This window comes from Prunus persica, chromosome G6, assembly GCF_000346465.2.
Source record: "Prunus persica cultivar Lovell chromosome G6, Prunus_persica_NCBIv2, whole genome shotgun sequence".
In the NCBI taxonomy this organism is placed as follows: Eukaryota; Viridiplantae; Streptophyta; class Magnoliopsida; order Rosales; family Rosaceae; genus Prunus; species Prunus persica.
The window spans coordinates 372,390-398,960 of NC_034014.1; the positions used below are offsets into that span (position 1 = coordinate 372,390).

A 26,571-nucleotide genomic window follows, 5' to 3' on the forward strand; every position below is an offset into this window, starting at 1 on the left:
GCGGCGATACTTTTTAAATATATTGGAATATTCAAAGAGTATAGCCGTGGAGTTATAATTTTAAATAGAATACTTAAACGGTATAGCCGCCCTGCTATACCTTTTAAATATAATCGAATATGTAAAGCCTATAGCAGCTGCGAGGCGATAATGTTAAAATATAATCGAATATTTAAACAGTATAGTCGCGCGTCTATACTATTAAAATATGTTTGTCGTATCTACCTCCCAAGACAGAGATGCGCTATTCTGTTTCTGTCCATGGTCAATGGCCATGTGGAGTAATGGATGCTCACCGAGACTCTAAAATGCTATGGATTTTGTTTTTCCAGGAAGGATGATGATTGGAGACTTTCTCGGGTTGTTTATATCGTTGGTCTTCTTCTTGGGGCCATATCAGCTGTTATTGTTGTAGTTGTTAAACCTTGGACGGTAAGAGAGGACTACTTTCTTGCCCTCGATTGTTTTATATTTCAGAGGCAGAGGCAGCTCTCTAAAATGCTTCTTTTGGCATTGCAACAGATTGGGGTGGCATTTCTTTTACATGAGCATGCATTACTGGGAGAGCATTGATTGTGAGTTGAATACAATATATTTGAATCAAATTTAGATGCTCCAACTAATATTTGATTCCTTCTTGTCTGTACTAGTTCAGCAGCTACTTGATTTTGTGTTACGTGATGTTTGGTGCAGGATCTTCTTTCACCTCCTATTGTTGTTTATTCTCCGAGAGTTCTCCCTGTCTGTGTTTATGATGCTCATGCAGATTGTGGAAAGAATGTCAGGTTTGTTAAATACTGTGTATTTCTTATCTCCTTGTTTCAGTGTCGATATTTGATATGCATGCAGTTTAGTTTGATGATTCATGTGTGTTTATATCTCATATTTGGGATAGTGCCGCATTTCTTGTGCTCAATGGGATTGCATTGGCAACTGAGGGCTGGGGTGTTGTAGCGAGTTTGAAGTTTTTTCCTCCATTTGCTGGTGCCTCTGTGTAAGCAATTACTCGTTGTAGCCTTTGGGTTTGCCTTATCTCGCCCCTGCTTGACTCTCAAGGTTTGTGTACTGTTCTACAATATATCATTACTGAACATGTATTAAGCTCCGCAGCTGTTTTGGTTGGAGATCCCACCATTATGCGTGATAGGGCAGGAAATTTTGTGCTCCCCAGAGCAGATGTCATGACATTGAGATCGCTTAAGAAATGAGGAGTTAGTTGCAGGCTCATTCTTCTGCAGAAAGAGATAGCGGCTTGCCCCTTTAAATATCCAATCCAAGGAACAAGAATCTTTGTACGTATTATAAAGACCTTGGAAGTCAGTACGTATTATATCTTATCACAATGCAACTATGGAATCGTTGGAATCAAATGCGTGCATAGCAAAACAAATAGAATGGTTGCTTGGTAATATTTTCGCCGAAATGGTTTAGGCTTTCTTGGCATGTTTGAGTTTTGCATGTGTTTTAAGTGGCTTTGGTAACAATACAACCATTACTTATAGCAAACAGATCAGCTGATTGCCAGAAGATAATGTGACCATGATAAGTTGTCAACTACGCAAGCTGCAATGCACTTTACAAGCTTGCAGTTCTCGGAAATGAAGAGGATAAATAGATACATTTTTTTAAAAGGAAAAGCGGCGATCATGGAACTAGCGAAGACGATGAAATTTATTTTCCAACTCTCAAAAATGCCAAAGCAATTATACATAGACAACCAAGGGATTTGGGTACAGAGATTACACCATTTCTAACTTCTTTTTCCCGGCTTTGATCTCTGTCCCTAGTTGCCTACTCCAGTCCTATAACTATCCCAAAAAACTGTATCTTCCTGCCCTTGTTCTTATGTCTCTCTCTCTCAGTCTGAATCACTATCCATACTTCCCATGGCCTTCAATCCTCTGGGTCTCTGCATCATAGTGGAAACCCAATCACATACCCTTCTTACAGATTTGCATAGTTAACGCAACAGAACTATGGCTCTCTTTGGCTGCTAGGAAACTAAATGGAAAAGGTAAAAGAACACATAACATTTCAATTAGATACACAATTTTGAGGACAGTTCTCTCAGGTCCCCAACATTTAAAGTCATTTGAGATTTCAAAACCAAATTTCTTCACATCCCAGCAACCAAACAGAGCCAAGCCAAGCATTCAGGATAGAACAAAGAAGTTAGCAATTAACTAAATTTTGCATAAGAGAGACAGAATACCTTCTTTGAAGCCTTCTTCTCCCTCACTTCATACCTCTCCTGGCACAAATCTGATAACCATACACCTGGCATTACCAACTGCACACAAAAGTGAGAATAAGTCACACCCACATCACTAACTCTCTCTCTCTCTCTCTCTCTCTCTCTCTCTTTCTCTCTCTCATGAACAACTTACAAGTAAGCTTTTTTGGAGCAGCTTTGCTCTTTTCTTGGGCCTTTGAGGTAGCTTACACCCTTTCATAGCCATGAAATCCTCTTCCTTTTCTTTACTAGACAATGATAGAAACAACCTTGGCCACACATGGCCTCCTTTGTCATCCCTTGCATGACCAGGATAATCTAATCCTAACACCTTCCCATTATCATCCAAGCCTATTGAACCCCTTGTTGTGTAATACCGATCTTCCTTCTCCGGTGAAGTAACAAATAACTTCCCACTATTCATCGGCGAAGCTGAATTCCTGCAATCAAAACATAACCACTTGGAACAATGTTGGCTCTATTCCCTTCACAAATAGTCTGTCTGGTTGAGAATTGTGTGAAAATAAAGTATTGAAACCCGGATCTAATAGTATCAGCAAAAACACCAACTACACAAGTCCCATATGATTCAAGGATTGATCAATTTTCTCATTTATTTATTTTTGGGAAGGGACCTTTCAAAGCATGAACTCTTTTTTTCTTTTGCTAAACCTCATTAAATTTCTAAATTCAGAGAAAAGAAAAATAGAATAACACACACGTTCTTAGTTCAACAAAAGCTGCTTCAAACCAATCCCAATCATCAAATTTCTTGCATAGTTCAAGCTTTGGAAAGTTAGCATATTTGTTTCTTATTTCAATTAAAGCATTAATGTTTCTTACTTGTCGATGCGCTGGGGTAGTGGAGCGGGAGACTCTTTCTCGGCACGAGAAGTTATTTTCTTCTTCCTCAAACAGTCTGACGATTTGGTGTTGCTCAAGCTTTGGTCTTTCTTCACCTTCGCACATCTAAGCCTCTTTCTGTTCCCCCATTGCAATACAAAGTCTGACTCTGTAGCTTTAGACTCTCTTTGGCTTTTCCCTTCTTTTTCCATTTCTGAAGAGATTACCCATTTGAAATTTTACTTAAAAAACAATAGAAAGCGCGAGAAAATAAAACAAAGTGGCAGAAAATTTCCCAACATGTAGAGAACTGAAAACTGACCTCAAGATCTGAGGAGATAACTGTTGAAATGAATGCAATTTATCTCAGGCAACCCTGCATTTTCAGAGGATTTACGATGACCCAAAAACGAATTAGATCGACAACAATATCAGAGTAATCCTCTGCTCTGTTTGGTTGTTGAGAAAGTATAAAAGAAAAGAAAGCAAGGAACCCAATTGGATTTAGGACCAGTTAATCTTAATTCCATTGAATCTCTGGGTTTGTTTCTCTTTTTCTTCGGAACCAAACAGACCATGAAAGTTAAACAATTAAAAAAAAGGAGAGATTTGAAGGAGAAAACTTAATTACATAGCGATAGCAGTAGAGCAGTAGGCCAGCAGCAGAGACAGAAAAGAGTGAAGAAATTTGCCCTCAAATTTTCTCCAGAATAACGAGAAGAAGAAAAACTGAACAAGAGTGTATGTTGGTTTTTGTCTCTGAAAGGCCAAGAAATCAAAAATCGGCGCTTTCTTTGTTATCTCCACACTCAAAGCTCTGAGAGTCTCTCAGTTTCTCTCTCTCTTAGAGGAGCCTCTGTTTCTTTTGGTTTCACCCTACTTTATTTTGATTTGTTTTTGTTGCCCCTCCAATCACCAGAGTATAGTATAGTCTCTATTCTCCATTAGTCGTTATACACTTACCTATACATCTATAAAACGATCCTAACCGTCGGATAGCAAATGGAGGGTCAGATGGGTTTCCTTCAAGTGTCTGAGCTTTTTTATTTTATTGTATTTTACCCTATGATCCTTTATTTTATTATGCTAACAAAATAATAAATAGGATGGGTAGGGGGGCTGAAGCTATTGGCCTTGACAGACACTTTCATGAACGGGAATAACACTTTTTGCTATTTTCGACCAATAATATAATGACACGTTAAATAGTTTTTTAATATGGCATTGCATTTAAATTAGAACCTCCTTATATAAAATAGATTAATTTAGAATAATTTAGATTATTGCTTGTATAAAAAAATTAAAAATAAAATGAAGAAGGCAAGGCCATCTCACTATACTATATTAATCCTGTCACTTGTCTGAACGGAGAAAATTGAAGGAACCGTAACTGGTAAGTGGACGAGTAAGTAGTTGAAACTCGAAGCGAAAGAAGAGGAAGGAAGTACAAAGTACAGAAGAGTTGAACAACACCACAAAGCAAAAAGCTGTTACACTTAAATCAGCCCAACCCAATATGAATATGAATATGAATACGAATACGAATACGAAGAAGCCCCCAGCCCAATAATATTGACTATAGAAAAGGCTTGTTTGACAATTAATTTCGTCCCAAACACCCACACTACTCCACAAGTACATAATAATAATAATAATAATAATAATAATAATAATAATAATACAGTCCCTTTCTATTGAAGAATCATTCAAATAAATATATCAGTCTCCTTTTATTGAGAAATTCCTCAAATAATTTTATTTTGAGGGACACCTTTTAGGGTCCCCTACGAATTTTTTTTCAACGATCCAAACTATCTATTTTTTAAGTCTACATTCATAGATCATCCTTGCAAAAATTAGACAAATCGAAAACTGTTTCGATATCCAATTGTGTCTTACAAAATCAATAAACACGGTGCTTCAAGAAAGTACTAAATTTCAATAATTCAATTGAGTGGTCAAATGATATCAGATTCAAATGAATTTTTGTAGAGATGATCTTTAAATGAGTATCTACAAAATAGATTGTTTGGATTAGTGAAATACAATACGGAGTGAGCCCTACAAGAGTGTCCCTCAAATAAACTTATTTGAAAGATCCCTAAACCGAAGCTCCCTATATATATATGTTGAACAAAATTATAATATGTGCAATCGTCCACATTGCACACCTCCAACAACGAGTGGTTCAAAAACTAATAGCATCAATGTTTTTTGTGATAAAATTTTATACATATTGAGCTTTATATATGATTAAGGTAGAAATAATATCGTCAATCTCTTTAAATCTTAACAAGAATCTCGTGTTATTTAATATATTAATTACCTTGCAAGCCAAAGCAAAAGGAATTAGCTGCTATACATACAATGTAAAGTGCAAATTAATCTCAATGTTACCAACCAATTGCAAGTTAACAACCGAAGAAAAACTCTCTCTCTCTCTCTCTCTCTCTCTCTCTCTCTCTCTCTAAATGGAAATGGTTGGTTTGTTTGTTCCACCCAAATAATCAACCCCATTAGTTCCATGTTCGTTTTCATAGTACAAAAAGTCTACAAGTGTTTTGAACTCTTTCATATGCTAGGAGTTGGAGTTGGAGTTGGAGTTGGAGCCACCTAGCACAATACTCTTAATTATATATATATATATATACAGAGAGCTTCCATTGAGGGATCCCTCAAATAAGCTTATTTGAGGGACACCCCTTGTAGGCCCCACTCCGGATTGTATTTCACTAATCCAAACTGTCTATTTTGTAGATACTCATTCAAAGATCATCTCTACAAAAAATCACTTGAATCCGATATCATTTGACCACTCAATTAAGTTATTGAAATTTTAGCATTTTCTTGAAGCACCGTGTTCATTGATTTTGTAAGACACAATTGGATGTCGAAACGGTTTCCGATTTGTCTAATTTTTTGTAAGGATGATCTATGAATGAAGACCTAAAAAATAGATAGTTTGGATCATTGAGAAAAAAATTGTAGGGTACCCTAAAGGGCGTCCTTCAAATAAAATTATTTGAGGGATCCCTCAATAGAAGGGGACTGATATATATATATATATTTTGGCCCCAAATAATTGTGTGTGATAATATATATGATCATCAGAACTTAAATATGATTCCATTCCAATACTCAAACCTTATAATTAATAAGATTATTTGAAGCTTAAATTTAGACTTTGGTAACATTACACATTCAAAAAAGAAAAGAATGGAATGAAGCTGAAATAGACAACACACCAACGCAGCCGGTACAAATTAGGTGACCCATCTAAATTATGAGCCAGCTATAGGCTATGGTTGCCCACTGATATTGCAGGACCACAAGCAGTTCCAATTTCCCTTTCATTTGGATTTTAAGCTTAAATTTTACCTCTTGTATCACTTGACTTGACTTCCACACCCCAGATCCTCCAGCCCATTAATGTCCATTTAAATTCCTTCCCTAATGTTAAGGGCTTGCATAAATAGAGATGGGGAATGAGGTTGCTTTATATGTTACGTCTTTCCTAATTCTATATCAAAAGCATCCACATTACTCTTACTAATAATAACCAGGAGCTTTAGTTGCGGGATGGAGATAGCCGGACAACACAACTAATCTTGTTTGTTGATCGACCGGTCTTCTCTCCTGCAACTAAAAGAGAGAAAATACATGTAGTAATAATAATAGAAGCTCAAATTGCATACCAATTATTATAACAATCCACTGAGCTATTGTTAAAGAAGCATAAACAGCTCATCACCTCTCATTCATTCCTACCAAATTCAAAATAAAACCAACCAACAAGAAAGCAAGACATTCACTCATCATGAGCACATGAGGCATGAACATGAACTTAATGAATAAACTAGTAAAAAGAAAGTGCAAATTTTGTATACAAAAAAGCCAAGAACAGTAGTTAAAGATTCGAAAGAAGACAGCAAAGGTGGGTAGGGACCCAGAGGCAAAGTGACAGCTGTATGGCAAAATGCCAAAGCCACCCTGTCAAGTGTCAACTTCATCTCATCAACCCCCACAACGTTCACTTTGGGGTTTCGGGCAGTTCAGCCTCCTTTGAAAATTGAAAATTAAAATCTGCAAAAACACCTTTGAATCTTTCTCTTTCTCTCTCTCTCTCTCTCTCCTCTCTTTGAGTGTGTATATATACCCCTACCACCCACACTATTGTCCTTACAAAACTCTGCCTCTCTCAAACTAGATAGCAAGTGCAGAGCCAGAGCTTCTTTCTTCCAATCTTTTTTCTTTCTTTCTGAAGTCTGAGTTTAAGTGAAGCAGCTAGAAATGGAGGCAATGAAGATGAATGCTTTTGTGGCTTTGTTGGTGGTTGTGATGGTGGCCTTGTCTGGCGTTCAAAAAGTAGCTGCAGCTGATTCTCCAGCACCAAGCCCAGCTTCTGATGCCTATGCCTTTGCCCCCACTTTCTTTGCATCTCTAGCAGCTTTGGCTTTTGGGTTCTTCTTCTGAGCTCATGACTGCATTTTAGGTTCATTTGATGGTTGCTTGCTCATTTCTCTCTCTCTCCATTTCTCCTAATCTCTCTCTTTACTCACTTGTATTGAGTGTTTAATGAGAGGGAGCAAGGGGGACAGAGAGGGAAAGTGGGTTGGGATTTTCTTTTATATTATTTGGGAATTTCAGGTTTAAATTTAATTATTTATTGTTGATGTTGGGATTTGTTTGGGTGTGATTGATGTGTTTGTTGGTGGTTTTGTATCATATATGATGTATAATTAAATGTTAATTTTGTCTAATTTTGTTTTTGATGGGGGAATATGCCTATGGGATGTTAAATTTAGGCTAATAATAAGGAGATCATGGGGAAGAATGTGAATGTGATGTACTGCTGCTTCTTGTACTAGTGGTGGATAGATTTTCTCTATCATTGTATCTGTGATTCATTGGTTTGGTAGTAATAAATTCCATTATTCTTCTATATATATGTATATATTTTCTTGTGTCTGTAATATTTCTGAATGGTTTTTCAGTTTCACCATAAGAAAATAGAAAAGGATTATATAGAAAGAGGAAAATATGAAGGGTTGTTGGCAAGAGTTGTAGCTAGCCAGCTTGGCAGATTCTAATCCCCTTGTAATGTAATGATGAAGGGCATTGGTTGGTTCTGGTTCTCTCTCTCTCTCTCTCTCTCTCTCTCTCCTCTCCCTTGGTAGCATCCTAGCATCATGGACAGGTATTCCTGTGATCAAGATTCAAGAGGAGGCTTGAAGTCCCTCTACCTAAACCATGTACTTTGGTCACTTACCAAGAAAAACAAAACCAATCGATAAAAAAACAAAAGAAAAGACAAAATTAAAAAACCAAATACTTTGATCCTGGGAAAAATCAAGTTTGTGTGGGTAGCCTTGCTTTTGGAGAACAGCCTCAGATATTTTGTATTGTTGTGTTCCAAATGAAATTCTTCGTATCCATGAATGAATAAAATGACTTGATGCCTAAAATATCTATATCTTTTGTACAATAATTTCTTGTATTGTATGCGTGTTTTGTCTTCAATACAAAGGATATTGTAAATTTCGAAGGAGGAAATCGAACTCGGATGCAAAGCAATGAAACACAACTAAACTAATTGATGTCTGCAACTGCAACTTATTGTAGTGTATGTACGTATCATTGACAAGTAGGGTTGGCTACCCATAAATCATCTTAGCTATACTAGACACACAGACAGAACCCTCATATTCAATCAGTTCACACGGAAGTCGGAACGGAACAAAAAATATTTGCTCCTCTCGTTAAAACAAGTTGATGTCACATGGCACGAAAACAATAAAAAAGTTACGTCTTATCTTCTCATACAAAATTCAGAGCAGCAATGATCAATCACATGCTTGTTGAGGTTGAGTTGGTGTAAGAAAGAAAGAAAGAAAGAGAAGGAAAGAAAGAAAGAAGGGTAGGGCCATACTTGACTTATGGAAAATTGCTTTTCCAAAGGAAGGCAAAGTGGAGAAGTTAGAAGTCTGTCGTTGTTAGTGTAATTAAGATTTGATTAGATCCCAATAGATTAGTTTACCAGTTTAAGTTTCCCAGTGCTCTGCTCACTCACTACTAGTGTTAATATTGCCATAATCACTTTGATCTAAATTCAACCACCGCATCCGCACAACCGCACATCCGCACATCCACATGCATGCGTCACACAAGAACATGATTATTCACCTTCTAGAATCTACTTTGTATTACATTTGTATCTTCTATAGGACAAGTGCCCATTTACATAACTGGCCTTGTTGTGGCCCAGTTACTATTTTGTTGGAGGTGTTGGGCTCGAATATTATAGACGAAATTTTGGTTAAATAAATACAAAAATGAAACTGAGAGCATACCATGATCCCTTCCTTACACATTATTCATACAGAATTAGAATATAAATGAGGATTTAACTAAATTCCTAAAATGGGATGATAACCTCTCCAAGTAGAGAAATCTGCACATCAAATTTATCCTTCAACAGTTCATATACATCTTTAAAATCTACACCTGTTAGATCTAACTACTTCTTCCCGGACAGCCTATTTATGTTTACATCCATTTGAAAAAATATGGCAAAATTAGCGGGCTAACATTACATCTACAATTCTATTTTGCAAAAATTGTATATAGAGGCGCTAAACTGTATCGCGGCCACCTAGAGTTCACTTGGGCATTTCATTCAACAATATATTTACCAATAAATGACCAAGTGATTAACTGCCGTCTTGTTTTTTCACCCGCACTATGGCTTCTCTTGATGCCTGGAGAGGTCCTTATCAGCAAAATGCAAAAGCCTTCTTAATCTCAAAACCATGTCACAGTGAAAAGGCAGTGCAGTTCGCCTCTCCAGGTATGCTGGACTCACAGTCATCCAGGAGAGTGCATGAAGCTCTGCTGCCAGGGATTCGAGAATTACATGCGTCTCAATTTCCAATTCTCTAGCTTCGGAGCTTGGACTCCTTCCCACTTGTTTGGTATTACCTCTCATGAGTTTTTCTTGGCTAAAGTTATTACCTCCATAATGATCAATAAGACTGACCAAAAGAGTTGAAGGCCATTCTTCTTTCAAGTTGCTCCTATAATCTCTCCTCATAGTAGGTACAGCTTTTGAGACCACAAAACAAGTAGAAAGGGGAATAGCAGAGCCTTTACTGTGAAGGAGATGGGCTAGTGGAGGTGATTCAGCAGTGAGGCATGTGGGCAGCTGAAGTGGCGTTGGAGGGAGGAAACGCATGCTGGGTGATGGGATCAGAATGTAAGCAGCAGGTGTGGAACCAAGGGACTTCACAGGTGTGAAGCCTTCCAGATACCCTGATGAGCCCACACCAACACCACCTTGAGCTCCTGCACAGAGTGGAATCAATATTATGATCTGACAACTTCAAAATAACTTCTCTGATCCTCTTGGCAGATTATGTAGTCAGATGTTTGCAGTGGCTCAGTATCAAACAACTCATGTGATTTAGCTAACTGAACTATGTTCATAATAGACAATTTTCTATGCATACCAAGTAGAGAGGAAATAACTCACCTGGTGATTGCGTATCTGCTGGAAAAACAAGATGTAAAGAATGATCAATTGCAATTGTAATGAAGCTGATACTCTGCACCCACTGAAGCAAACTCCTTGAGCTGTCAATCAACTGTGTGCCCATAAGCTGCTTTCTCACAGAAGGTTGTCCTAAACCACCTTTCATAAATCCAGATATTTTTGAGTGAGAGCTGCCATACAGAGGACCAGGTGAAGAAGGTAGGGTTCTTTCTTGAATCAAACTCATCTCCTGCTGCTGCAATGAAGGCCCATTACTACTAGCAGACACTCCATCAGACACAGATCGCCGCAGTTGCAAGTGCCATTTTTTCACTTCTGAACCCCCAACTGAATTAATTGCTTTCTGCCACTCTGTTCACAATCAGATGGGAAAATATGAAAATGAACACAATGCCAATTTGAGAAAAGAGAATAAAATGGTTTCAACAAATAGGCTGTACAAACAATATTCAAATTGATTAACCCACCCCATCCTACCCAAACCCCCTCCAAAAACAAAAGGTGATTGCAAGAAATGTATTTACCAACAGAGAAAAGGAATATATCTCATGATACAATCTTCACCATACATATAATTCATCTTCCATTACAATTCATCAAAGAAATTGCACAACACAGTTTCCACTCAATTAGTTGCAGCTTCCTAACAGAACCTAAACACTGCTTGAACTTTAAACAGAAAAGCATAAGAACCTTGAAAGCTAAAATGATAGGGATGAACTCTGCATACCTTGGTATTCAAGTTCGTAGAAACTTCCAATGCGTGCAATCACAAAGTCCCTCGGCTTGGCAACACCGGTATCCGAAGAGCAAGCCTGCAGTATTTGACAGCCTTGCTGCAGAACTTGCACAAAAAGACATTCCAGTCCCTTTGTGTCCTGTCTACTGCTAATTCCACCAAAAGGGAATATGTGGCTATCAAGTAACTCCCCCCTTGAATCTGTCCAGATGCATATTAGCCAACGCCAATCCTCTGTCCATCCGTAGCAACAATGTAGGCTAGGAGGAATCTTATCTAGCTCTGATCCATCAGCTTGAGAGCCTGATCCAGAATCCGCACTTCCACCTAAACTTGTACTCTGCATAAAGCCTCCACTGATGTCATCGGACAATGCCTTTGAAGGTTCTGATGGTAAATTACCAAAAGCTAAAGGTGAAAATGCACGCTCCAAAGAACCGGGTTCTGCAAGAATAAAAAGTGGTTCAAACATGTAGCGAGTCTCATCTTGAGAAAAAAAATCTCCAATTCTGTTGGGATCGCAGTTTGCTGCTCCAGTTCTTGTTGTTTGCCATGAACTATCCCAGCTACCAGTCCTCAAACTAGCATCCATCTCACCCTCTCTTGGAAGGGAATGCCCAGTAATTCGAGGGCCACCACAGTCCTTCCACGTCCCTGGAGTAGGAGAAGACATTTGCGAGAGGACTGTATGGGATCTACTAGACAGTGATGATTGGACTGCATCACTAGAGGCTCCCCGTGATATTCGGCGAGCCTTGTTGTAAACAGTAAAAGCAGTCTCCTTGAGAATTACAAGTTCATTCAGTGACGGGCTTGTAACTTTAAAAATGGCATCCACTGTCACAATCTGCAGTACCAATTTAGGAATACCAAACCCAGAGAGTACTAAAATATTTGATATTGATGCCTCGTCCACTGTGGCCGAGTAGCTTAATGCCTTCGAAACCTGACTGTACAATATAGATCTCCTTTCTCTGTCTGATTGGAAAATGACTGATCCAATAGCAACAGAAGATTCAATGACAGTCTGTAAAATTGCAATAGGCTCAGGGAAGGGGCACACTACATAAATCACCTGGATGCATAAAACCAACAAAACATGTGATGTCAATCAAAAGCAGTTACATATGTTTCCTGATTATATTGAGCAATTAGCGGAAATACATTTCCAACTAACTATAAAAATAAGGGAAAATGACTTTGCAGCGAACTCAAAAGAGTCTCAAATAGATAACTTAAGTAAGCTTTGCACTTTAGCATATACTTCTGAAGCCTAAATATCAATTTATCCAAATTATAGGAACAAAAAGAAATTTGTAAAATCATGAAAGAAAAGGAAAAGAAACAGGTCTGAATACAACAATAATTGAAGGCCTAATTCTACTCACCGTAGAAGGACCACTACTTCCTTCTTTTGCATTTGTGGACAAGCAGTGACCAAGTTTCAAAGCTTTGAGAGCCTTTGAGAGAGACTTAAGGTAGCTTGTCAAGTCCCAACCATTCGAAATAGAAAGAAAATAATCGCTTAGTGAGCCCACAAGAGATGCATTTCTACTTTCTATCTTCATTGCTTGAGGACAATCAAGTAGGACAAACCCAGACGATGGCCTTCTCCCAGAGTCAACCTCCATTTGGCTCCCAAAACTCTGGGGTAAATGAGTTCCCAGTTTGCATGTTTCATAGACTGGAAAAGAAAAAGGGATAAACAGAAAGAATAAAAACACAGAAAGAAAAGGGGGAGGGGTGTAGAGATAAAGTTAAGGAACAAATAACTTATCTCCTACTAAACAAAGAACATCAGGAACCATGCAAATTCACCATAAATAAACGAGTTATGAAGAGCCAAGAACAAGGCCTTCTGCAAGGCCAAGTTTTATTTTCCCTTTAATTAACAACTCAGAAATTCCTCTTTTAATTAAAATATTAATGCTTTGGGAGAATAGTATGCTTTCTCCTAAGATAATTCTCTAGTCATCGTTCTCCTCAAGGACAGTCTAACTTATCTTGTTTTAGGGGTTGACCAGTCATGTATAACTCTAACATAAATTATACTGCATTGAGCCTTTTCCAGAGGCTAGAGAAAACCCCATGCCCCTTACCTAACTAGCCCCTATGAGGGTCAGGGCAGCTGCCTGAAGCAGAATTATTCCGTAAAATTAGTCAATCCCTTGTTTGATTAGAGCTTTGTCGTCCTTACTGACTGATAGCATAATTTTTCTCCTCCACTGAGATAATGATGCAGAACCAAGAGACAGAGAGAACATCGAGAGGCAGAAAATGGAAAATAGAAGGGGAAGCGAGGGAAGAAGAGAGAAATAGAGGATCACAGGGGAAATATCTAGTCTATCAAAAGAGTATACCATAGCTGATTTATAAAGGCCAACTCAAAATCATCTCAAACTAAGTTCCCTAATGAAACAAAAATTCCCATTCAAATCCCTAAAAAAGTAGGATCTCCATCGCATAAGGAACTTTTGTAACAACAAAATTCTTGTAGTGCAGGAGGATTGTTCTTTTCTTTGCTATGATACTTCAGTAAATTGTGCAAACAGACAACAATACCAGTTCAAATCTTGTAAAATGGAAAAGAAGATGATAATAATCTTCATTGAACCAAATTATGACTTACCAGTTCCTAGTTGTTGGAAAAAATCGGCAGCAGCAGATGTAAGGGGATCAATGTCTGGACATACAACATAATAAGTAATCTGCAACAATTAATGAACAGAAAGTTGAAGAACCATTCACATATACAAGCATTTCAAATATTCTTCAACACTAGACATGAATAATTTCTATCTAGCATTTGTTGCAAATTTCAATTAACTTACAGGTTTTTGTAGAGCATAAGGCTCAAGCGGAGCCTTTTCCCAAAGTTGCAGAGAGCTTGCTGATGTCTTAAGCCAATCGTCTTGATACCTAATACATAGATCATCATTTGCACATTTCTGTTATATGTGAATCGTGCAAAAAGACATAACAATTATCTCAAATATGACAACAAACTCATATCCTCAAGAAAAATCAGTAAGAAGATGCCACAACACAAGCATTTCAACAAGCTATTCTCAATTCCAATCCAACTATGCATTTTTCATCTGACCATCCATAAATAGAGAACTACTCACAGTTTCATGAATCATGAAGAGGTGTAAAACGAGGTGTTTTACCACCCACCACAAAACAAGGCCTACGCCTTCAGGAACTGGGACTCCTACACTTATGTGTATATACAAGAAGGTATAAAAATAGTTGGATAAAAGTGCTAAATGACACTAATTTTTTAACACCACAAACATCATGTATCTAGCTTTCAAAATATGTCCCACAAATTTTATACATAAAAAAAGTCAACATTGCCCCAACAGATGGTTGATTACAAAATTTGCACTTAGGCCCCATTTGGTTTACAGAACGGATTTGCGGGGAAATCACATCCCATGTCATTTCCCAAGGGATAGGAAATGGAAGATTCATTTCCTACATTTGGTAATGTTGGGAAAGTAATCAGGATATATTGTAATTCTAAATTGTTAATGGGGACAACATGGTCATGAAAAATGTGCATTTAATGTTGGCTCATTTTCCCAAACTTTCCCATGAGGAGGGAAAACAAAACCCAAGTTGGGAGGAGGGCTTCACTTTCCCCCGTACTTTCCCATGTGCCAGACAATGATTTCCCATGCCTGGACTTACCAAACATGAGAAAGCAATTGATTTCCCCTCCCCAAGCCTCCTTTCCCATGAACCAAACAGGGCCATAAGGTATTTCTCTCCTTCAATGTCTTTCGCACAGTTCCAAAAAAATGCTTCTTACTCAAGTTAATAAAACTGACCATGATGGATGAGATTAGGGGACGCTAAAAATGACACGCCGCAACACAGAGGGAGTTACTGTGTCAAGGAAAGAGATTTGGGGTGTTTAGGGATTGATACAGGTTTTAGAATAAAGACAGAACAAAACCAACACTCGACGCTTTAACACTCGACACTTTAGTCCACTCAGCCATCTCTCCTCCCAATTGAAATAAGATAATACCATGTTACATTATAAAAAATAAGGCTTTAAAAACCCTTAATAATTTTTTTTTTCATCCGAAGGGGCTTTTTAGTTCCACGGCCCGGCTAAGTACTGACTGATGTTTGGGGCAAAGAAATTTTAGATTTTATTTCCAGGGACACGCCTCATCCCTAAAGGTATACATTTTTTGGTACATCCTAAGATATACACTTCGGCCAAAAGGCTCCCTTTGCAGAATTTCATCACGCAGGGAACAACAGCGTGTTTCCCCCTCGCTACGCCCTAAAGCAAACCTCACAAAATCCTTGAGAACACAGATAAATCATATTACAGGAAACCGTATGAGATGTACGGTTACATTACCAAAAGATGTTTAGTTATTTGAGGTTCAACTATATGAAAGCATCATTGCACAATTGCACAAGATAAAAATAGAACTCATGAGGAATTTCAATGGTAATATGGAGTTCAATAATGGGGTTCCTCATTGATATAGCATATTACTTTTGGAAAGAAAGATCAGTCGGTTCTGATCTCTTTAGCTATAGTACAGGTGTATAATTTTTTTGGTATGGTTTCATATCCTATGAGTTGATTATAAGGCTAACTTATATTTATCTCTGGGGTGTTGTTCGGCTATTCTGTGTAGGAGGTCATAGAATCCTCCATATTCTGTTGGAAGCTCTCCTTATATATGAATCCTTGTTGTTAAACAAAACAAAATTATGTCTAATTTCACTTCCAGATGTTGTCACACAAAAGTGGTATCAGGATACATACCCAACGAGTATAGCAGGCAACGGAATAACAAAAAGTGTCGGTCTTAGCCGGGAGGACATCTGCAGATCAGACTCAGAAGTACAGTTTTCTTGGTTTGATCTTCTTTGGGATGTCTCGTCCACTTTTGCTCCATCCATTGCACTAGAAACTGTTGAAACTCAAACTATTAGGTATAATGAAATCAGCAACATCATCAAGTACATACAAGCATAAGTATACCTTTAAGGCAAGTTGATCCAGCAGAACAAGATGGTGATGGGCTTAATGGTTCTATAATAGAGGGAGCTACAATACTTGATGAATCTTTACATTCACTTATAGTGGACTCAGCAGAATATCCATCAACTGTGCTTTCACCTGATTGGTTGCGACCTCGGCACCAATCAGTGACAGGCAATGGCCCATCCAAAATACCAAACGCAGATTTTAAGGCTGTCTTTATGTCAGACTGCAGCAAACTAATTACAGATGAAGCATGCACCTGGGGGACAAAGGTAATGCTCTGATATCTGTTTCATCAATATAATCCCATAATAAAACATAACTCCATAATAAGGTCACACACAAGAATCCACAACGAAAACTAGTAATATACAGATAAATATTATGATTAACAACCTAATAGCCTTTCATATTATATATTGTTTCCAAAAAAACTCAAAACCCAACCACGATGTTGCTTTTCTATGGAACAAGTAATAACTGGAATAAATTTGATGGCATTACATGGTTTCATTGAACAAAACCTTAATAATGACTTGGAGGAGGTCGTTTTCAAGAAAATTAAAAAGTATCACACTATAAACATTGTGACTGAAAGCATGATCATAAGTGGCACAAGTTATATCCTAGTATAGATGCCAAAGCACTGCATGCTCATCCAAGCAGTCTATTAGGACTTTAGCTTGATTATCTAAGAAACTTTCGACATATCTAGTTAGTTCTTCAAATACATTTTGCCTCCCTCAGAATGGAGTCTCAAACTACAAACCATAAGATGAAACTCTTCCAACGTGATAATTGTAATTTACAAGGCATCAAAAGTAAGTAATTTAACACAGTACCTACATAGATCCATCAAAGACAGGCACTAAATACTTAGTATGCTAACCCAAGGTTCATATAATAATCTCACATTAGAATTTATCCTTAATGAGGTTTGAAAGTGGAATAATAGTGAGCAACAGCATGCTATTATAACAAGGACGTCAACTTGCTAAATAAAAGAGCATTATATGCAATAAAAGCTTACATCAGCAGAGAGTGGATCAACTAACTCGACACCAGCAATGTCCAGGGAGTGACAAGAAGCCAGTGTACCCCCACAACCTGCATGGACCATAGACGGCCCACAAGAAAATCCCTTCCTCCATTGCTCTTGTAACGCCAGCCAACCATAAGGACCATCACTACAATCTGAGTCCAGGGCCAAATCAACAAAGGAAGTAGCTTGCTGTACAAGTAATGACAAACCATCAAGAAGTTCCTGAAGTGGTTGTCTCCCATAAGAAAGCATACTTTCATCATTGAATGAAGTATGAGGCAAGGACGAGCTAATTTCCATACTAGATGAACTTGTGGGTTTTGGGACTCTAGGAGCTCCTACAGAGCGCCAGACACCAACAGGGGCATTGAGATGCCCATCTATCATTCCTCCATCAATATCACCAGCAATTCTAACGGGTATCGATTCTTTCCTCCTCGCCTCATACTTTCCAGATATGTTTTCTGGCATGACAGTTTGGTCACCTGGCAGCCTACTAAAACCAATAGATGAGAGACTACTTGAAGACAACAAGGTGTGTCGTATTCTACACATTGACGCCTGAAATAAGATGCACTCAATTTCAGTTGCAGGAATGGTCCTCATAGATAGAAAGGAATTTTCTGATTCAAATGTGCCTTCAGTCATTTTCCTCTGTGCCGCTTTGACCGCATTTGTAGAATTGAGAACAGGGAAAGGAGATTGCGCCACCCCATCATGTGCAACCACAATGCCATTACTACTTGTAAGCAATCTTCTGTCTTGTTGCTCTTTTCCACTCTCCACATGAGTGTAATAGTTTTTCGACCGGAAAATGTTGCTTGCATCTTTCTTTCCAGCAAATGGTTTAGAATTTGACGGTATGCCAGTCTTCTCATCAAATCCATCAAAGCAAGAAGAAGGTGGTGTTGGACCATATGTGTAAATGCTCGGGCTTGAATTTGAACTCTCTGCTTTTCTAGATTTGGGCAAGTATGGGCTTCTGAAAATGGATGATGAGACTTCACTTGTAGGTGTTTCAACAGCTCCATATTCAGGAGCAAATGTCATCAGTGCCTCAGCTTTTATTATGTGATCAAATTCACTTATATTAGATGCTGAAGAGCAGTTCACTGGACCCGAGGACAAAGCACTATTTATGGCTTCTTGATTTTTTATGAGCGTCTCTTCCATGGCTGCAGGAGGGGGTGGAATAAAGCTTTCAAAGGATGCAAAACCCTCGGACAAAAGCAACTGATCAGAAACATCCATCACCCCAACTGGGTTGTCAACTACATCGCCAAAATCTGGTGCAGAAAACATGAGAGCCTGAGATTCAGTAGTTCCTGGGGGCTTCACAAAACAAAGAAACATGATCAGATCAAAGAACCACAATCATGTCATTAAAATGAAAGGGAGGACAACACAAAGCAGGTCTATCAAATAAAGGTTGCCCTTTATTGTCATGAAAGAATTATTAAAATATAGGTTCGATCAAGCAAAAACATATTGCAACACAAACTGCAATCAAGAAGCCTGTAAAGGAAGATCCTGTAAACATGCAATGCTTTATGAATGTATACGTAAATATCTTACAGGATAAGAAAATACCTCTCCAAAAGGCAAAACATCACTTTCAAATAAGTCACCAAAATCTCCAAATTCATTAATCAAAGCATGGATATCAGTGCCATATCTGTCATCACCATCCCAATCCCAAAGAGATCCAATCTGGTCATTTGTAACTACAGTGATCGCTGAGTTGTTGACTTCCATGGAACCAAAATCAGAGTTGTATGTATCCTGCAGAGAAGCACTTGTAGCTGTTCCCACTTCAGCAAATGACTCTGCCATCCCATCTCGTGGACGCTTAAAACCCTGTGGAGAAATAATAATCACTTATCCCACGAACTCATCCCAAATAAACAAACAGTAATAAAAGTGGTACAACATAGGAGAGCTAACGTAAACTTAAATTTATTCAGTAAATAGACTTTCCATCCCTTTTTCATAAAAAATGAACTTTATTAATCACTTCAAAATACAAGAGCAAAGCCATTAATAAAACTCGTCAGCCCAAAGAAATGGTGAGATGCTTAATGGCAGGTATAATATTCTAGTGATGTCATCAATGTTAATGAGAGAGCTGAACTTTATTAATAGCTTAAACTGAGAGAACACCGAAAACTAGGTTAAGTACAGCCCTCCAATCTGCAAAAATAACAAAATACGGTATTTCCCAAAAATTATAAGAAACCAAAGACCAAAGTGAACTCCAAATGGTCTTTCCCATAACGCTCCCCCCAACAGTTATCACAAGAAAACAAACCACAAGGTTTACACCCAGCTATATTTTTTTTTATAAGAAACAACTTTCACTCATATTATATTAAAAGTGCATCGACCAGTTGACCAGGAATCCACCTGAGCTACATATAAAATTTTGAAAAATTAACAGTTATCACACAGTATATAACATCGCTATTAAATACAAATGACCAAACAACACATGTCATGCACACCAAGAATCTCCGTCTGCACTCATGATATAAAGGAACCTTTTCCATAAACGCATAATATGCATCACAAGCCTAAGATATTGCAAACCGTTCTCCCCACTAGCAGTTGGATTTTCAAATGCTAGTTAACACTATGTTGAGGAACGTAAAATTACCACGTTGGAAACTTACAAAATAAAATACAATAGGTAACTTAGTGGTTTCACTACCAATAACACCGAGGCCTTTTGTGATAAAACCCCAAACCTGGTGGGCTATGCAAGTTGGGGACAGTATCGGTGTTTGATCAATAAGTAGTGTGTCAATGGTCCGTCTCTCTGAAATCTTAACACACTAGTCCCAGCATGTCGTGAATAATCCACTTAGCTGACGAAACTTTAAGACTGCTTATTTAGCTTGAATTACAATACCAATGCGTGTCCATATACCATAGGTGAAAAAACTAAAGAATAGATGATGTACCAATTTGGAGATATCATTTCCCAACCGATTATTAAAAGATAAACCAGACTGTCTACAGGTTAAGGAATCGGCATCTGCCTCTAGTTCACTGGCTCCTGTAGCCATCTTGTCATCACTATCGCTGGAGCTGCTGCTTATGCTACTAATGCTGCTACTATTACTGTTGCTACTACTATTATACCCACGTTGTGTGCGAATCCCATTGGTTTCGTTGCATTCCTCCATTGGTTCTATGCTGTCAGAACTGCAGAAACCAGAACAGCCAGAAATGAGAGATATAACATTTAGCAACAATGTTTAGACTCTATCTATAATTATATTGTTATAATGAACCTCAAAATAAAAGAGTTTAATGACCAGACCAAAACCATAGTCAAAGGTCAAATATATATTTTGGAACATCAAACCAAATTAAGTGACATAAGAATAACAAGCAACATTATCGATCTAACTGTTCTGTGTCAAACTGATGAAAATCGGCAACCATCATAGTCTTCTAACAAAAAAGCAAATTTACATTTACGTGTGAGTGTATTGAAGGGGTAGAGAGAACCGCAAAACAAATTAACTTAATATACTAAAATTGCAATAATGGCAAAATAAAAATATGTTAACTCAAGAAACGCTTAAGTAGGGATAAGAAGTCACTAACCAAAGCATAAAGAATGATGAGCCAGGCATGGAGGGTCCAATCCAATTTTGAAGCCAAAATCTGCAAGTTCACATCAACAGTTTTAGGTCAAGTTAAATTTACGTGTCGATAACATATAAAGAGCTGAATAAGAATGGGCAGTGCAGCAAGTGGACCACAGATTATAATTCTAAACAGCTAAAGCTTGAACCTAGCACAAAATAGGAATAAAATCATATTTGAATGAACTAATGCTTGGGAAACACCCATGTTATTTTCATGCATGCACGCATTAAAAAATGGATAAAATAAAAATACTAATGATTATTTCCAAAATAGCTCAAGTACGGACATATAAACACATCCAACCGAGTTAGACAATTGCCTCCCATTTGGGCGAGGCTCCAAATCATGTTAAGAAATCAATCTCACGCTCGGAACAGAAAAACTAAGGTACCTTTTCAGAGATGATCCGGCCACTTGCAAGGATGGGACAAGCACTGCCTCAGCCGGATATACAAATGTTTTTTCATAAACTGATATATTATCCAATGAACCCTTCTGATCACCTCTTCCCAAAGAAGGAGATTCAACAGGGTGATGCTTCACTACATTCCTGAAGGAATTTGAGTTTGATTGTAAGGCCCGGTCACTTCTAGGTCTAGGACAGCCAAGGGTAACTTCAACATAGCAATTTTGCCACGTCAGTTGGGAACCAGAACCTTGAGAGACATGGTTTGGCAGACCAATGAAATTTGAAGTCTTAAGCTTGCTAGAACTACATCAACAAGAACAATAAACAAACATTAATGTTTCGTTTTCTTTTAAGGAAAAAAAAAACACAAAATGAAGAAGTGATATTTGAAATAGTAAGAATAGATACACGATAAAAGATTAAATTTTACCTGAAATACACTTGTTTGACAAGATCACCTGGACAACATCCAGTTAGCCTCCCACATATTCCATGAGGAGAAACAATAACTGTGACAACCAATTTCAAACAAAATCAGTATAGAACCAATTTTCTAGTTAAAACATAAAGAACCTTCACATTTTCGGGTCAAATCCCACTATAGAAGGTATGGTTAAAGAGTTCTAGCACACACTTTCTCAAAGTACATTAGGAATTAGAGTCAAAGAGTATAGAAAGTAGACCAACCTGGAAGCCCATAACACGAATTTTGGGAAGAATGCTTTTGTACTCTCTCCAAATCATCACTGGAAAGTGCTCGGATATGCCTATAAAGAGTTATAAATAATAAAAGACATTAAAATATGTTTCAACAAGCATTACACAAAAATTATTCCTAAGTTGGATTTACACACTTCGCAGATACTAAAGCATGCACAAAGATTCCCTCTTCAGTGGCAGCAAAGATAAACTCAACTGTAGGCTGGCCTCTCCTGCACAACATCAATAAAAAATTAGGCAACTATTGCACAATCACCCATCCATGCACACTACACACACCTAGAAGAGAGAAAAGAATAACTTCTTTATCATTTATTTTGATCTTTCTGATCCTCAGTTGGGAAGTTCTCCTTTTAGGGAGTTACTAGTTGTGACCATGTTGATATTAAAATATAATAAGACACGTTTAACAGGAGCAGTGGGACACCCCCAACCCCAAACAACAAATGAAAATGCAGCCAAGATAATGTATTGAGCCTAAGACCATGTTGGAACAAGTGTTAGTAAATGCAAACCACAATCACAAAACACGTATTTGTAATGATAAAGAAGTCAGATGATTTATGATATGATTAAGTTGTGGAACAAAGGGTACAATGATTGGAGATAAAATAATAAAAGCATACAAGAACAAATTAAATATTGCTCATTTTTGTTAAAAGCAGGTTATCAATGCTGTCGTTATTACAGCGAATACTACATTTTAATTTTTAGAAAGCATGTCTACCAATGGAACTAGCACTCAAGGCATAAAACACCTGAGAAGCTCTTCACTTTGTGATGCATGGAACTTTGAAAATACATCTCCAAATCTCATGTAGGCTAGTCCAGACAGCGCTCTGTAAATACCAAGAAAATAACTGTCAAGATATCAACAACATGAATTTTACTGCTTGGATTTCAGATGATTGATGAGCAATGACCTTTCTATACGATTCCTTAAAGCCTGAGAAAGGGCAGTCGCAACCTCCTCTGAGTCCCCAGGAGACATCCAAAGTCCAGATGCAACAACTTCCTCAAAATAAATTAAAATCAATACATAACTTCGCAGATACAATTGCATACCACGATAATACATAATTTGGCTATGGTACACAACAAGTATTTGATAACAAACAAAGTAACCACCATTTACCAATCCATAAATAATACATGCAACAATCATAACAAAAAACGAAGAACACATAGTACCTCTTAATTTAGAGACTGCAGCTTGAGCAGGGTCAGCATAACTTGAATGACGGCCAGGAAGAAAAAGCCAGAGTTTAATTTTCTCATCTGTGTATGTTGTACAAAGCAGCAGTTAAATACCAAATATGGTCAACTATAGACTATAGGACACGAGGAATATGGTAACTTTCTCCCTATTCTGTCAAACAAGTAACAAATAAACATCCAATGTAACAAGTTTTAAGCTATTAGGTGAAGAGGTCTACTTCATACTTACTACTTATTTCATCGAACCAACGTGGGATTTATTTCTTCAACATTTTCAACCAAACAGTTATAAGTTATAACAGACTGGCATGTATTCAGGAACTAAATGATCCATTTCTTACCCGGATTGTGCAAACCTTGAGATGGATCCCAAGGCCCAACAAAAGAGTTGGTCCATGTGCTGAGAAATCCTTCCTTCTGCAACTGTAGATGCGATGAAAGTACCAGCTGTGTGGCAGCATCTTTCACACTGCTTAACATCAGAAAAGAGTTAGCTTTGCTAATGCTTAGAGAACAGGACAAACTGAGCCGTCTGCCTAACTATTAGGAAACTAAAGAGAATTTGGGGTGTACATTCACCTTTTATCTGGTTGTGGGATCAACTCAGAATCATGCGGGAGGAACTGAAACCATGATATTTGATGAAGACCGCCCTGTTGAAATGATCAATAACAGTTACAATAATACTATTTTTTTTAAAATCAAATATTTCAGGCCTTCTATTAAATATGATAGCTTACAACACCAAAAAGGAAAAAGTCAGCATACCCTTTTAAGTAAATATTGTTAGAAAATTGTAGTTTTTTCAATAAGATTTAGAGAGTTACTTTAACCCATTGAAACCCACCAACTTTCCTTCTTTCTTTTTTTTTTTTCTCTCTCCCCCTCGGCACATTATCTCTCTTCCTTCACTCCGTCACTGAAACTGAATGAAAAAGAAAATCTTCTCCAAACCCGACCATCTACTTTCTCTAGCTCTGCAAAGATAAAAGGCTTTCTTGACGACTATACATTATTTTCTCCAGCAGTGAAAACTGGGTAAATTTTGAAGGGGTTTTTCGTATGTTAATATCAAGATTCATCCATCTTCTGTATTACTCCCACACACAGATTTTCATTCAAGATCCACTTTGCATTTTAATATAATAATGCACAAGAAGCTTTCAAAACCAATCATATTTGAGTTTACCTTATGACAACGACAATTTAATAACAAATGATTTGTGAATAAACAGACACATGTCTCTATGTCGTTTTGCAAACTCAGATTTCATGAGGAATTTAACCTTCTCTTAATGGGGTTTCTATGAACAAAACTAATCAGTCTATTGTTGTTGTTTCCAAAAGGTTTAGGGTTCAGCCTCCTAAGATGTTAGCGAGTGATTTTGAGAGAGATTAAAGAAAGACATGGTTGTGAGTCATATATCGTGGTCCCAGTTAAATGTCACCATGGGTTACGCCTCTAACTCTCAATATTCAGGTGTCATGATTATTAGGTTTCCTTATTGGACGGGTTACCATGATGAAGGAAGGGAGGAAACAGAACTTTATGGGTTACAGAGAGAAAACGTACAACTAATATAGAGAGAAATTAAAGACATTCCTCGTATATTATGCAAGATAAAAGCAGATGTTTCTTCGGTTATGTCAGATGCATTTCAGCCCTTAGATGGTAAAAAATTTAGGGGCTGAAAATTTGTGTTGAATTATGTGGTTCCCGAACAGGATCCATAAATTAGTTGTAGTTTAGGGTTTTTATCTCTAATAGTTAGTTTAGGGTTTCTATCTTCATTATTGTATGCATCATTACACGTTCAATAAGATTGGTATTCTCTCTCTCTCTTCTCTCCCTATTGCAAAGTTATCAAATATAACTACATCCAAGCCATTAAGCAAATATTAAAAATGACATCAAAGAAATGAAACTTCAAGAATTCAAGGCTAACAGAACGAATAAAATGAGAGCAAATGACCATACGATTTTGAAAACATTGGTCCACATTCCTTTTCAATAAAGCTCTAGAGCTCCTTCCCCTCAGTCTTCAACTACTTGCAACCTTCTTTTATTAATGTAAATTCATATCAAATCAAATCCCCAAGCATTTCTCAGCCCTGCAAACAACAGCACAACGAAAATTCATACACGTTTCCAAAGCAAAGAAAAACACAGCAACTAAATAAAACTGTTTGCACTTATTGATTGTAAGTAAGTATATATGCGTCTATATGTTAAGAGTTATAAAACCTAGCAAAGCGTTCGGTGGCCAACAAACGGGGAGGGAAAGAAATTAAAAACTCAGAATTTCATAAACCTGCGGCAAGATTTCACATGTATCTCTTTCCCAATTCCAAAGATTTCTTGACAACGGAAAAACGGAGACAGAAATGAAGTGTAATATTAATGAGCGTACCTTCAGTTTGTTTGGTTAACTGGAAATTTCAGTCGGGGATTTGAACTGGTTTGGTTTTCGCGTGCTTGAAGAGTTTTCAGAGGGTTTTTCTTTCACTCAAGTCTCTCAACAGTCAAGTATGAATTTGGATCGATTTGTTTCGGGCACCTAGAAATTATAGAGCGTGTAAACGAGTCGGATCTCAGTCGGATCCTATTTCGTTCGGTTATGCACTTGGATCCAATTTGACGTCGTGCTTGCTGCGCCTGCGAGTGAGAATTTCAGTCTCTGTTAATTTGTCCCCGACCCGATGGATTTGCGGTGCGGCACGTATATATATAAAGGTTGCTGCTAGGGACACCAAATTTGTATCTTAAATAGTGTGGCATATTAAAAATTGTTTAGATTTTAAAATGAAAGTAGTTATTAACAATTGTGTATTGTTAACTTTCTATTTTTACTACAAATTTATTAAACTAAACGTCATTTTAAACCTTGTCAACAAAGATAACTTATATTTTTTTTTCTTTGTCAACAAAGATAATTTATACTTCTTTTGCCTATTTTAATTTGATTTATATTCACACAAATTAAAATTCTATCACAATCTTTCATAAATTGGTGTGATTGTTTGTAAAATTGTGATACTGAAATATATATTAGTTTTTAATAACTTATTGCAATTATATTTATTCCATTATTTTCCCGATAACAATTTACCCATTCAGCGTAACTTTTTTTTTGGGCA

General features: G+C 37.4%; 3 protein-coding genes across 6 annotated transcripts; 1 reads left to right on the top strand and 2 right to left on the bottom strand.

The window, feature by feature from the left end:
* Positions 1,548–4,003, bottom strand: LOC18771936. The gene is made up of 6 exons (XM_007208630.2): positions 3,708–4,003; positions 3,399–3,452; positions 3,077–3,290; positions 2,388–2,673; positions 2,213–2,290; positions 1,548–1,909 (listed from the first exon to the last, which is right to left on the bottom strand). Exons 3-6 carry the CDS (start codon positions 3,286–3,288, stop codon positions 1,859–1,861), a joined length of 627 nt encoding a protein of 208 aa, XP_007208692.1. The 5' UTR covers positions 3,289–3,290; positions 3,399–3,452; positions 3,708–4,003; the 3' UTR covers positions 1,548–1,858.
* On the top strand, positions 7,265–8,030 carry LOC109949949 (arabinogalactan peptide 14-like). Its single transcript, XM_020567035.1, has one exon. The coding sequence runs from the start codon at positions 7,367–7,369 to the stop codon at positions 7,547–7,549; it is 183 nt and encodes a 60-aa protein (XP_020422624.1). The 5' UTR covers positions 7,265–7,366; the 3' UTR covers positions 7,550–8,030.
* LOC18774690 (mediator of RNA polymerase II transcription subunit 13) lies at positions 9,390–26,127 on the bottom strand. Of its 4 annotated transcripts, none has more exons than XM_020567032.1 (23): positions 25,845–26,127; positions 25,412–25,545; positions 24,013–24,086; positions 23,775–23,902; positions 23,407–23,493; positions 23,139–23,226; positions 22,974–23,054; positions 22,350–22,427; positions 22,183–22,262; positions 21,926–22,004; positions 21,478–21,798; positions 21,042–21,101; positions 20,390–20,633; positions 19,020–19,286; positions 17,418–18,761; positions 16,385–16,646; positions 16,166–16,313; positions 14,196–14,283; positions 13,994–14,072; positions 12,753–13,048; positions 11,356–12,439; positions 10,605–10,976; positions 9,390–10,417 (listed from the first exon to the last, which is right to left on the bottom strand). In XM_020567032.1, the coding sequence occupies exons 2-23, from the start codon at positions 25,433–25,435 to the stop codon at positions 9,816–9,818; spliced, it is 5,886 nt and encodes a 1,961-aa protein (XP_020422621.1). In that variant the 5' UTR covers positions 25,436–25,545; positions 25,845–26,127; the 3' UTR covers positions 9,390–9,815. The 4 variants fall into 4 exon arrangements, with proteins under 4 accessions (XP_020422621.1, XP_020422620.1, XP_020422623.1 ...); XM_020567031.1 differs by having other exon boundaries at positions 23,775–23,905; XM_020567034.1 differs by having other exon boundaries at positions 25,407–25,545.

What these genes read in the sequence shown, in the direction of transcription:
- LOC18771936 (XM_007208630.2), bottom strand. Translation starts at nt 3,288, where the DNA reads ATGGAAAAAGAAGGGAAAAGCCAAAGAGAGTCTAAAGCTACAGAGTCA. An exon ending in CTACCCCAGCGCATCGACAA is followed by an intron (nt 2,674 to 3,076) that starts GTAAGAAACATT and finishes TTTTGATTGCAG; the next exon opens with GAATTCAGCTTCGCCGATGA. An exon ending in TGCTCCAAAAAAGCTTACTT is followed by an intron (nt 2,291 to 2,387) that starts GTAAGTTGTTCA and finishes TTTTGTGTGCAG; the next exon opens with TTGGTAATGCCAGGTGTATG.
- LOC109949949 (XM_020567035.1), top strand. Translation starts at nt 7,367, where the DNA reads ATGGAGGCAATGAAGATGAATGCTTTTGTGGCTTTGTTGGTGGTTGTG.
- LOC18774690 (XM_020567031.1), bottom strand. Translation starts at nt 25,435, where the DNA reads ATGTGGACCAATGTTTTCAAAATC. An exon ending in CATGCTTTAGTATCTGCGAA is followed by an intron (nt 22,263 to 22,349) that starts GTGTGTAAATCC and finishes AACTCTTTATAG; the next exon opens with GCATATCCGAGCACTTTCCA. An exon ending in CTTATGCTCTACAAAAACCT is followed by an intron (nt 14,073 to 14,195) that starts GTAAGTTAATTG and finishes TAATTGTTGCAG; the next exon opens with ATTACTTATTATGTTGTATG.